This window comes from Mus musculus, chromosome 1 (assembly GCF_000001635.26).
Source record: "Mus musculus strain C57BL/6J chromosome 1, GRCm38.p6 C57BL/6J".
Taxonomy (NCBI): Eukaryota; Metazoa; Chordata; class Mammalia; order Rodentia; family Muridae; genus Mus; species Mus musculus.
The window spans coordinates 36849227-36861648 of NC_000067.6; the positions used below are offsets into that span (position 1 = coordinate 36849227).

The window sequence follows — 12422 nt, forward strand, 5'->3', positions numbered from 1 at the left end:
AAATGAAAGCAAAGTGTAATTATAACTCACCATAACCTTTGGGATACAGTCACTGCAGTTTTAAGGGGAAAGATTAAAACTCTAAGGACATAAATTAATAAAGAAATGGGGAGGAGGCTGGGCTGTGGCTCCAGCAGAGAAAAGCATTTGCTGCCTTGCAGAGGAGCAGGCCGCATCTCCAGCACCCACATGACGGCTCTCACCTGTCTCTCGGCAGCTCTGGTCAGTCCCAGAGACGTCCTCTCCTGTCTGTATGGACACCAGGCATGCACGTGGTGTAGATATACATGAATGGAAACATTCACACACAAAATATACAAATAAATTAATCTTTTAAAAACAAGCAAAGCTCTCAAACAAATGAATGCTGTACCTCAAAGTCTTAGAGAAAGACGAACAAAGCAAGGGCATTGGCAGTGGAAGGCAAGAAAGGTGGGACACCAGGGCAGAAATAATGAGGCAGAGACTAACAGAACCACAGTCAGCCAAGAGCTGGCTCTTCCTGAAAAGTAACAAGATTGATAAGCCCCATCCAATCTAATCAAAAGAGAGACAAAATCTAAATTAACAAATGAGAGATGAAAGGGGGGATATTACAACAGATTCTGATGAAACGCAGAGAACCATTGGGGAATACTTTGAAACCTTTATCATGAAAACTGAAGAAACATACATTCCTAGCTGTGTATGATACTAACATGTATCAAGAGGATATAAACAATTCAGGTTTGTAACAAGCAACACTACTGAAGCACTAATAAAGACTCGCCCAACACTTCAAGACACAGGGACAAAGATTTTGTAAAAGGCGCCAACAGCACACACAGTAAGTCCAAGAATTGCCAAGTGACTGTATAAAATGAAAAATCAATGAAAGAGTGAAGGCATGTCCTACAGAATGGGTGGAAACCTTGGTCAGTCTAAATGTCTAACAGAGAATTAATACCTAGATCTATAAAGTACTCTAAGCATACAAACAAACCCAAAAGGACAAATCACCCAACCAATAAATGGTTAATGAACTGGAGTCTGTTCTAGAAAGAAAGAAAGAAAGAAAGAAAGAAAGAAAGAAAGAAAGAAAGAAAGAAAGAAAGAAAGTCAGTCAGAGGTGTGCTCAATACCTGTAGCCATCAGGAAACTACAAATACAACTGTTGTGAGATCACATCTCACTGAGTCACAACAGTTGTTATCAGGAAAACAACAAGAAACACAGGTGAGGTCGGATGGAGAAGAGATGAAGACATATACACTGTAGGGATGAAATTGGTAACAGCTACTATGGAAATCAGACTAAACTAACACATGATCCAGTTGTAGCACTGCCGGGTATGTACCTAAGGGGTCTCAGTCAGCACCCTGAGAAGCTAGCACAGCCATGCTTACTGTTGTGCTCTTCACAACAGGCCAGGTATGGAGCGGCCTGCCTGCCCACCACATGGGCCTGGACAACAAAGTGAAGAGCATACACGATGATGCCTTGTTCAGCCGTAAAGGAAAATGGATTTACAGGAAAATGGGTGTGACTGGAAAGCACCCCAGGAAATGAAGAAACTCAGACTCAGAGAAACATACCACATTTTTGCTCAAATGTGAATAGTCTAATTATATATGTATAAAACTATTATAAGAAAATGATCCTATCAAAAAAAAAGGTATTATATACAACCCAATGCCTATACATTTAATATCAGAAGAAATGAAAAGATTCACTCATAGCCTGGAAAATTTAACAAAGCTCACTTATACAGCAGACAACCAGAGCAGTCCTACATCTGATTTCTCCCTTATCTTCTATTTTTTGATCAACAGTAACTGTCTGAAAATAAAATTTAACATTCCATTCTTCTGCGAAAACTCTTCGGATGCCTTTCTCTTTCAGAAAGAACCAAAGCCAAGACCTTTTTGTAACAAGCAGTGGCCCTCACAACCGGAGACCCCACTACTCCTGGGTATCTTTCCCAGCACAGCCTCTGCCAGATCTGCTGCTTCAGGACTGCCTTTCTGGAGTCTCAGGTTAAACCCTGCCTGCTATTTAAACCCGACTCACCCCAGCACTATCCCCCTACCCAGCTGCTTTTCTTTTTCATAGATCAACTGTCTAATTGGTCTCATTAAGTATCTTTATTTTGTCTGCTGAAGTCACCAACCCCCACTAGGGGTGAGTATCATAAGCAGAGACCTCTTGTTCAGTGATAAATCCTGGCAATATTTATTAAATTAACACACTTGTTACTTCTATATAGATGGCAAAGCTGGTTTAAAGTCTTTATGTGCTCCATGCTGTAAGCTGTGACAGCAGATATGGCAGCAGTGTGTGAGAAGGTCGGTGCTCTCTAGGCTCCTCTAGTCCTGCCCTCTCCAGGCCATCGCCATGCAGCTGCAGACAACTTACCCCGGCTCTTGCTAACATACCAAACCCCAGAGAAGCCCCAGCTTTTCATACAATGGCATGAAAAGATCTCTCTGCTAAGATCTGCTTTTCTTACACAGGAGCACACGATGTAGAGTATTCTGTAGCAGCAGACACAACACAGGTTTATCTTTATCTGTCTAATACCCCACACTAGGGCTATAGCATATGTGCCCCGATTTCTGACAACCTGCGTGGATAGCAGAGTTTAACCTAGAATGGCATAAACAATGTTTAGGCTTCTACATCTAATTAAAAATAATCACCAATGTTCACAAGAGCCTTCAACCCACAAGATTATTTTAAAGCATAAGAAAGTAAGCAGCTTAAAAATTTTAAATTTTATCTATAGACTGAAATGTAACTGAAATGTAGCTATATAGAGCTTGGTCTTTTCTCTATTTTTCTACTGGTTGGTTAATATAGACATGGTATTAGATAATAAAAACCATCATGAGTTGTAATATCCTTTTTCCCAAAGAAATAAGAAGTGCCGGGGAATCTGAGGGTGTGGAGGGAGTTAAGTCAGAGGGGATATATAGGAAGGCTGTGCTCTCCTGGGCATGAGAGACACGGCTCATTTCCCCTCAACGGCTCACCCCTCCCCACAGTCTTTGAGAAGGAAAGATGGATGCACAGGGAAGAAGAAAGGCCAGCCCCAACTATGGCCACCATCTTAACTGTCTCAAAGCTGACCTGACGTGTCCACAGGCACTGGGACGGTCATGGAGCTCACTCAGCTCCACTTCCTAGAACTGGCTGACAGCACACACAATGTATTTTTTAAGAATGTCCAGGGATCTGTTCTTCACATAAAGGTCATCAGGAGACACGTCTCTCTCTGGGCGGAGTCTAATTCAGAGGTGTCAAGCTGGCAGTGAAGAGCTGATTACGATGGGCACTCTACCCTGTCTCTAAATTCAACTCGTTCCCAATGTAGGAAAGCTGAGAGATACATAGAAATTCATACTTCTGACTTGTTTTGAAAACTCAGAACTGCACACAGACTTCTACCTCCCACAGTATGGCTACCAGGTCAGGGAAGCTGGCGTTGCTTACAGGGACCCCCAGCACTTCTGCAGCCCACCCCACTTCCCTCATCCAGCCACAGCTGCAACTCCTGCTCACGATGTGGAGAGGAACAGGGGGAGCTTCAACCCCCAGAACAAAGCATCTCAGAACTGGCAGAGTGAATCAAGGCATTACTAACTCTAGCACAACTGTAACTGTAGCACAATCAAACACTACTTCTGGGCTTTTCCCATTTGTCTTTGCCTTCTAACCTAGTACACTTGCACACTACCAGTGCCTGAAAGCTTATGGTTGTTTAGAGACACAGACACACACAGGGGTGGTTGGTGGTGGTTTATAATGTGTGTACCACTTGTGATGGCCACGTATGAGGCAAATCACTAAGCAGACTCATGGATGCTGACCTCTGACCCTGACTCTTCTGAGACCTACTCCTCCTTTATATACTTGAGTCTCCCTCAGTATTAGAATTTTGTTATTTAAGACCATTGACGGGCTGGTGAGATGGCTCAGTGGGTAAGAGCACCCGACTGCTCTTCCAAAGGTCTGAAGTTCAAATCCCAGCAACCACATGGTGGCTCACAACCATCTGTAACAAGATCTGACGCCCTCTTCTGGAGTGTCTGAAGACAGCTACAGTGTACTTACATATAATAAATAAATAAATCTTTAAAAAAAAAAAAGACCATTGACATATTAATAAAAATGGTGAAAAGATCTTTTAGGTTAAAAAAACAACAACAACAATAGCTCAAGGGAAATTTAAGAAATACTTTAAGAATAGGGATATTTTCCATGAGTAGCACAAAGAAATTAAGCTTTAATTACCAAAAGCAATATGTTAACTTTCAAACCCTTTATTTAGAAAATATTTCCAAAGAGAGGGATAAAAAAACCCCTTAGCCATAGCCATTTTACCCTTAGAAGCTGCTGACAATGGCATACAATGATACAGGATTTCAGAAAGAAGAAATGTAGGATCCTGAACAAGTAATATGGCGTACACCAGTAGTTTACATGTTAGAAAAGATGCTGCTCATTTTCTTAGTCACAGCCCTTCAACAGTGAGAAAAAACCCTGTGAAGATGCAATCAGAACCCGTTCATTTACTCTTTCTCCTCATAGTTCCTGTTCGTTATTTTGGAAGCCTACATATTAAAACTTAATGTATCTCCTAATTAAAAAATATACTTCAGTCCCATCTTTTGTGGTTTTGATCAGAAAGGCTCTTCCCTGAATACCAACTTCACATCCAACAACTGACATCATCAGTCAAAATTTGGAGGACACTTGTAGTACCTAGAACCCAACCGTGACTGTGACCACAGGTATGAAGACACCTGTGGTTGTAAAAAGGACTTTGCTGGTGTCGCTCAGGTCAGCTTGGGCAGATACAGCAGCGGGAGAGGGAAAAGACACAAGAAGGGCAGAGGACATTGCCGCCAGCATAAAGAGACAGAGGAGCCCGCGGGTGCCTCAAGCTGAGTGAGAGCCTGGTCACCAAGGCAGGGCCTTTTGTTCTGCAACCAATGACAATGCAATCCACCGAAGACTCAATAGGTCTGGAGGTGCACGTCCTCTCAGAGCCTCAGACAGGAAGGGCCACTTTACGATATGCTGAGCAGACAACTCGCTGAACTAATGAACCGTGTCCCCGAGCGAGCACTAGCTGAAGCCATCCAACTTCACTCACTCAGTGCCCAGCCATAGCAGCCTCACTCACTGCTAAGGCCCTGGCCCCTGTAGCTAAGAAGAGGGATGGTGGCTTCCACCTTCAATCCCAGCACAAGGGTGGGGGGAGGGGCGGTTCTCTGAGGTCAAGGCCAGCCTGATCTACAGAAAGAATTACAGGACAGCCAGGGCTACACAGAGAAATCCTGTCTTGGAAAAAACAAAACAAGAACAGCAACCTCTCCAGCCCCCACCGGCCACACAGCCCTCAGCTTTGCACAGGCTGGATTTCAGAACGCTTAGGAATCCTGGCACAGTTACTATTACTTGAAGGGACACTGTGCATTTAAGAATAGATATTATAATTCTTATGAAATGGGACAAACTGGCATCTAAGTATGAAAACACTAGAAGCAGATTTTAATCATAGCAAAATAAAGTTATTAATAAAAATGTAGAACTTCAATTTCAAACAAAAGTAATTTTTAGTAGACAAGCTTACCCTATTTTGAAAAAACGATGCATGGAAATGTGATGTGGTAGCAGATATTGATACTAAAGTAATCGTTTCTTCAGAACTAGGGTTATGTAAGTAGACTTTTTCCATTTTTGGCATTCCAACTGGCCTGCAAAAATAAAAAGGAAACTGTCAGAAATAATTCAAAGACACTTCTAGCTTTTAGGATAATCAGTAATTATTTAAAAGTCAAACATATAGATTATTAAGCAAATTCATATGCAAATACCATAAAACAGTGAAACATACGTAGCCCCTCGACAAGTATCTGCTTGTCGATCCCATGCGACTTCAGGGCAAGTAAGTCTCAGCTGGCTGATCTCTCTAACCTGGAGCCAGCCTGGGAGGGTAGGTTCATCTTTCCTCATTAATACCACACTGCCTCTCTCCTCAAATTCTACAAGCACAGACAAACTTAGCGGCATGGTTGTATAAAGAAATCTTGCAAGTTGGGGACTTCTGTTATTCTCGACTAATAGAGGGCACAGAAACTTAAGAAAGCTTCATTAACTTGTCCACAGCTGCTCTCTGCACCGGAATCTACGAATTGCCTCCTTTCAAGGGAACACTATGGAATACATCCTCAAGGGCTCACAGGTCCACGGAATGACCCCTTGGTGTCCCTTAAAAGCAGTCTTAGTATGTGGCGGATGGGTCCTTCTGCAGCTCATGTCACTGTGTATCCTCCTGGCTTCTTCGGCATTGTACACATCTTTCTTCAGGGCAGATGTTCTCATAGGCATGTTGGTCCTATGTCCTGTCAAGATTATCAGCACTTCAAAGTCAAAGGCCGTCACAGCATGCATCACTCAGTGCAGCCGGAGGCATGGGTGAGAGCACATGTGCACATGCTTGCTGGCTTGTTTCCTCTCCCTCTTTCAGTATTACAGTGCCCTGCAGAATCTGATGATTTTCAACTAGTGAGATTTCACCATGCAGACTTCCATTCAAATGGAACCTTCAGACTGTGAACGACCCTAGCTCCTTTGCAGACAATGTGCCGTCCCTGTCCTGGAGCCCTAACTCATTTTCTAATTCGGATCCAACTTTCTTCTACAAGGCGCTTTCCCCAGGGCGCACTTCCCGAAGCCTTGTTTTACAATTCAGATTCAGTGTCTGTACATGAAGCTGAGCTTAAGCAGGTGAGCACAGCCCGAGCTGTGCTTTCTAGTTGTGTCAAGTGGACATCGTACAATTTTATTCCTACCTTTTCTTCAGTTCAGTCGTCTGACTAATTTATTATTTGGGAAATTTATAAACCAAAGAATAATTTGATAATTTTCACCAGTTTAAGAAAATGAATTAGGGGCTTTAAATTCCTTTAAGGATCGTAACTTATATTAGGACACAGGCCAGACTTGCTCCTCCCAACTAATGCCTCCAAAACAATGTTAAAATTTAAAAGCTAAAGAGAGGTAAATCCACAATGGGTCAAACTGCGGTGAACAACTGACCACTGGGTGCCCAACTCTAACAGACACATCTGGACAACACAACCCCTACAATGGTGGCTCAGAGACTATCGCAGAACAGGGGTGGAAAGGTCGTTATGAATCAGAGGTCTGGGACACCTGCTGTGGTATATTGTCTTCTAGATGTGTATGACACAGATGAAATCTCAACAGCATGATTGCCTAAACAAAACCAGCATAACGACTACACCATTATCAATTTCCATGCCTACATCAATGGGGAAAGCCCACCCCCAGAAGAGTAACAGCAATCAAAGGGTTAATGGGTCCCAAGAGACAGAATCGGGTTTCTCCATGGGTGGACCCTCTGAAACACTCCCAATCCCAAATGGGCAGTCCTAACCACATATACATGAGCAGAACTAAGTCAACTCTGCAGGCTGTATTTGTACATGCGTGTGATCTATACATATATGTATTTATATAATCAATAGGATGTTATGAACTAGAGAACTGAAGGAGGAACAAGAGTTGGGAAGGAGAGAAGAGTGGAAACAGTCTGAATACGGTACTCATGTATGAAATAAAAAATCAATTCTAAGGAACACTGAAAAACAAACAAAGGAATAAACTCAACTGAGAACTCTTTAGCGAACTGAGGGAAGAGAGGCTGCCTGAACGGGCAGACAGGAGAGAGTGAGGGACCAGGGGGGCAAAGGACAGCCTGGCCTGAAAACCAGACTGCGGATGGGAAGGCTGTCTGGACTCAAGCGCAGAGAGCAACTCCTTACAAGTGTAGAAAGGTTATGGTTTCCAACTCTCCTCTCAGGTCTTCCAGAGAGCTGGGTCTGTACGCTATGGTCTAGGAGGGCAATCCTGCCCAACTGCAGTTTGACCTAAGCACTGTCTCAGGGTGCAGACAAGGTGGGTCAGCCAGAAGCTGGGTGTGCAGAGCTGGGCTTTCCACCTTAGGATCATCCTACGCTAACCCTGGGCGGGGCCTGACCTGTTCTTACTGTACAGCGGCCCTATAAACACATGAAAGGGGCAGCTTGCTCAGTGTGCTGACAACGGCAACTCCCTTCCAGTTCTTCAGAGCATCGGACTTTCCTTTCACTAACATTGTACTTGTATGTTTGGCCACAGTCAGCCATATAGCTCCCTTGAAACATGCTTTGCCAATATTTTCTCAGTGTGTGGGTCATGTTCTTTACTTGATGGTTATCAATTACAGCATAAACTTAAAAAAAAAAATTTACGTAACCCAAGGTATAAATTTTGCCTCCTGTTAATTGTGCATCTGGATTTCTACATTTTAAAAATAACAATGGACACATACAAAATGTTTTCTTCCAATGGCTTACAGCTCAGCTCCCTTATATTCATACTTAGCTGCATGGTATCTCTAGCTCTATAATGCTCACAGCTCCTCCATTAAGCTCATATTTAGTCACATGATAACTCTAGCTTTACACTGCATTCTTTTGCATGGTATAATGTAGGGACTGATATTCACTCTTTTTTCACATGGATAGCAAGTGGCCCCAGCACCATGTACTACTAAGAATATTCTTCCCCTATTAAACGGTCTTGGCATCACTGTGACAATCAACTGTCAATGAATCTCTTTCTACAATCTGAGTTCTTTTGCATTTATCTATGTGTCTGTCCTTAGGGATATGTCTGAACCACCACTGCTTTGTAGAAAGCCTTTGAAAATGGAGAGCTTTCTACCAAAATGGCTCAGCACATGAAGGTAGTGGGGGCCAAGCCTGACAAGCTAAGCTCAGCCCTCAGGACCCACATGGTAGAATGGGGGAACCAAGACCCTTAAGTTGTCCCCTGACATCCACATATGTGAGCCCATAAAGTAAACAGAATTTTAAAAAATTTTCTATAAAGTTTTTGATATTGGAAAGTGTGCTTCCTTCAACGTTAATTTAAGGGTGTTTTGGATCAGACTGTTTGGGGTCCTTTATATGGCTGTGAATTTTAAGGTTATCAATTTCTACACAGAGAGACAGGTGAAATTCTGATGAAGAATGTATTCAATCTGCTATCTTAATTCCTGCCATCTAACACACTAAGAGCTGTGAGATTTCTTTTCCTATTTACTTGGTTATTTCATTTCTCTTGGTCACAATTTTTAGGGTTTTTTTTTTTTGGTATGCCTTAGTGCTTCTATCAAAAATTAATATTTAAGAATTTTTGTTCTCTTTGATGCTACTCTTTCTCCCCACCCCATCCCAGCTTTGACGCAGGGTCTTTATTTAGTCCAGACCGCCTCTGAGCTCATGCTCCCCTACGCCAGTGCTGGGTGACAGGTGTATGTCACCACCTGGCTGAGACTGTTTCTCTCTTTTTAAAAAGATTATTTGCTGCCACTGAACAAAACCATGGTTTATTTTTGTATGTTGGTCTTGCATTCAACTTACTACTTCTAGTAGCCTTAATTTAAAATATTATATTTAGAGTCAGTATCTAGTCCATGGAATGGGGAACATTTGCAAGTAGAGATGCTTGCTTCTTTGTCCATCTGGGTGCCAACTGATTTTTTTCCCCTACCTTATTGCCAAATCAGAAGAATGAGATGCTGAAGAGAGCTGACAAGACTCCCAGCTGCTCCTGATGCAGGGACAGTTTCCCTCTCAGCATGACATCAACCTTGGGGTTTCACAGATCATCTTCATTAGGTTGGAACATTCCTTTCTGTTCTTGGTTTGTTCAGAATGCTTGCTATGGAAGCACACTGTGCATCTTTACTACATCTATGTATGATCTTATGTATCCCCTTCATTGTCCTAGAATACTACTACTTGCTCACAGTGTATGATTCCCTTACATACAGATGAGGTCTGTCTGTCGGCACATTGTGGGGTACTTCTGAGCCTATATTCAGAAGGATGCCTGTTGTGTCGTGTGTGTTTGATTTGGAATGAGGGCAATGCAGCAAGCAGAGCATGTAAGGACCTGCCTTCTGCCCTCTGTGCCACAGCCTGACTTTGTTGGACTGACTCATTTTGCTTGGCTTCTCATACATGTACTCAAATTCTTGGGTTTTGATTTTTTACTCTATTTAGATTTTCTGCTTATTTCCTCGGCTTTGTAAGTAGAACAGTAAAGAGAAATAAACACATTCCTTGTATCTTGAAAGATACATAGCACAATATGTACTTTCTCTTAAAAACACCTTTGTCCCTGGACAGTTCAGAAGGACTGCAGGCTAAGTGGCTTTTGTCAGCTCCCCATGCTTTTGTTGGTGTCTAACTTTAATACAAGCAATCTCATCTAAGAGAAAGACAGGGTGAAGATAGACAGGTACTTTAAAGTCTCCTTCAAACAGGGCTGTGGATGGCCTGCTACACAACAGGGCTCAAGCAGACAAGTATGGACGTCCATGGGAGTGGCCAGCGATGGGAGGTTGGCTTATTTGTCTTGAGGCATCAAGGAGGAAATGTTCTGGGCCATGCCGAGTAGAAGAGATAAGGCCTTGCTGAGAGAAGGGTTATGGGAATTTGGAGTGATGAGGATAGAGAAGATGGCGAGAGGCTTCCGTTTGTAGGAAGAGCCTTCCTTGTCCAGCCTACCCTCTACTCTCTCAGTGCAAAGCTCTCTGCATCACCTCTCATGCTCTAGGCTGTGTTACTACCACAAGCTCAGTAGTTAAAGGCAACCTCCACTCATTACTGCACGAGTTTCTAAGAAAGTTCCACAAGGTTTCTGCAAATGCTGAGCATGTTGGGTTCTCGTGCAGAGCTAAATGCATTTACTTTGTTTGCATGATTCCATGCAGCTCCTCTACTTCCAAAATCAAGTTCCTCTCCTACTGCAAATGTCCAACACTTTTGCTCCTCATTCTAAAGTCAGCCTTTGAAGGCTTTGGGACTAGGTCTGGGCCACACAGATAGCTCTCCATTTTAAAGACCATAGGATTTAGATAGAGCCTTGGTTACAGTCACATCTGGATTAATGCTTGGTTGTAAAGAGGTATGTGTGTATATATATATGTGTGTGTGTGTGTGTGTGTGTGTGTGTGTGTATTAGAAACCTGAAATTCTCCCAATCATCTTACAGTTCTGACTACCACAAGCAGCATGTGTGATCTGCCTGGCTAGACAAGTTGAATTTAAAAATAAACAAATATCCAGTCCCTTGCCAGTGCTAGTCCTGTTTGTTTCCATTATTGGCTGCTCCAAACAGAGGAGTCAGAGACAACAGTGGGAGGTATTTATAGATGAACACAGCCAGAGCAGTCGGACATCTTTGCTCTCTGTGCTGAAGGATCACACTGTCCAGATTCTACAGGAGTGGAAGGTTCCAAAGAACTGGGAGGAAACCTTAGGACCGGGAGTAGCTGGGAAAGTAAGCTGCAATCCTGTGGGATTAAACTTCCTCTATCACTGTTTCCTGCAACCGCAGGAAACAGCTGCAGGCATAGTTTCCCAAATGCCCCTAGACAAACCTGCTGAATGAAATACAGCATTCTGCTGTGCAGCCTCAGGCAGGAAGCCGGGCCAAATCAACACCAGCACTTTGTAAAACTCCATCACCACAACATCCTACAGTTCTCACAAACACATGCTATAAAACTATGCATGGAAGTAAGAATTAGAAGTGGGAAGCTACAAGGCAACCAAACAACTCTTAGAAAAAGGAAGCCTCCTTGATTTTCTTGGAACCAGAAAGCAATTAGGGTGAAAAAGCTTTCATGCACTGATTTTAAACTGAAGATCTGAAGCCAATTTTTCTGCACCTAATAATTATATGAACCAAAGAATGCAGTGAACCAGTTTTTACCCCAAACATCGTTTACTGCTTGCAATAAATGCCTGAGAGAAAGATGTTGCTATGGAAACAGAAAACACTTAGGGACACTGGCATAAATAATTTGGGAGAGGGAAGAAAGGGAGGTTGTGAGTACCCAAATCATGGCAGAGTGTCATTTGGAAACTGGGCAGGGTGATCCATCCCACCTCTGTGTAGCTGGGAAGATACCAGGGAGAGAGGGTGAAGTAGAAATTAAACATTAAAGACAAAGTTAATTTAAAAAGAAAGCCAAGAAAAACCTATTTGGGGGGCCTGGTTAAGAATACTTGTTGCTTTTGCAGGGGACTTGGGTTCATAGTAGCTCATAGTTGGCTGTGGCTCCGGGGATCCAATGCCTTCTTCTGACTTCTTCAAGTACCAGTCATACATGTGGTATAAATATATATACAGGCAAAGACACACACAAAAGTCTTTTTTAAAAAACAGCCCATTTCTTCAGAATGCTAATTTTACATCTGTGCTCTGAAATGAGTGTTAGCCCATTATTAATAGAGGTGACCACAGAGGTGAGGACAGTCAGTACCAGGTTTCCTAGAGAGCAGCAAGGTGTG

The 12422-nt window shown here is 42.8% G+C and overlaps 1 protein-coding gene across 4 annotated transcripts in view; it reads right to left on the reverse strand.

Moving 5' to 3' along the window:
* Positions 1 to 12422, reverse strand: part of Tmem131 (transmembrane protein 131) — a 147426-nt gene that overhangs the window by 57038 nt on the left and 77966 nt on the right. For all 4 annotated transcript variants that reach the window (NM_018872.2, XM_017321814.2, XM_006496150.3 and 1 more), the window contains exon 5: positions 5618 to 5741. In NM_018872.2, coding sequence (NP_061360.2) covers positions 5618 to 5741 — 124 coding nt within the window. The remainder of the gene's footprint in view (positions 1 to 5617; positions 5742 to 12422) is intronic.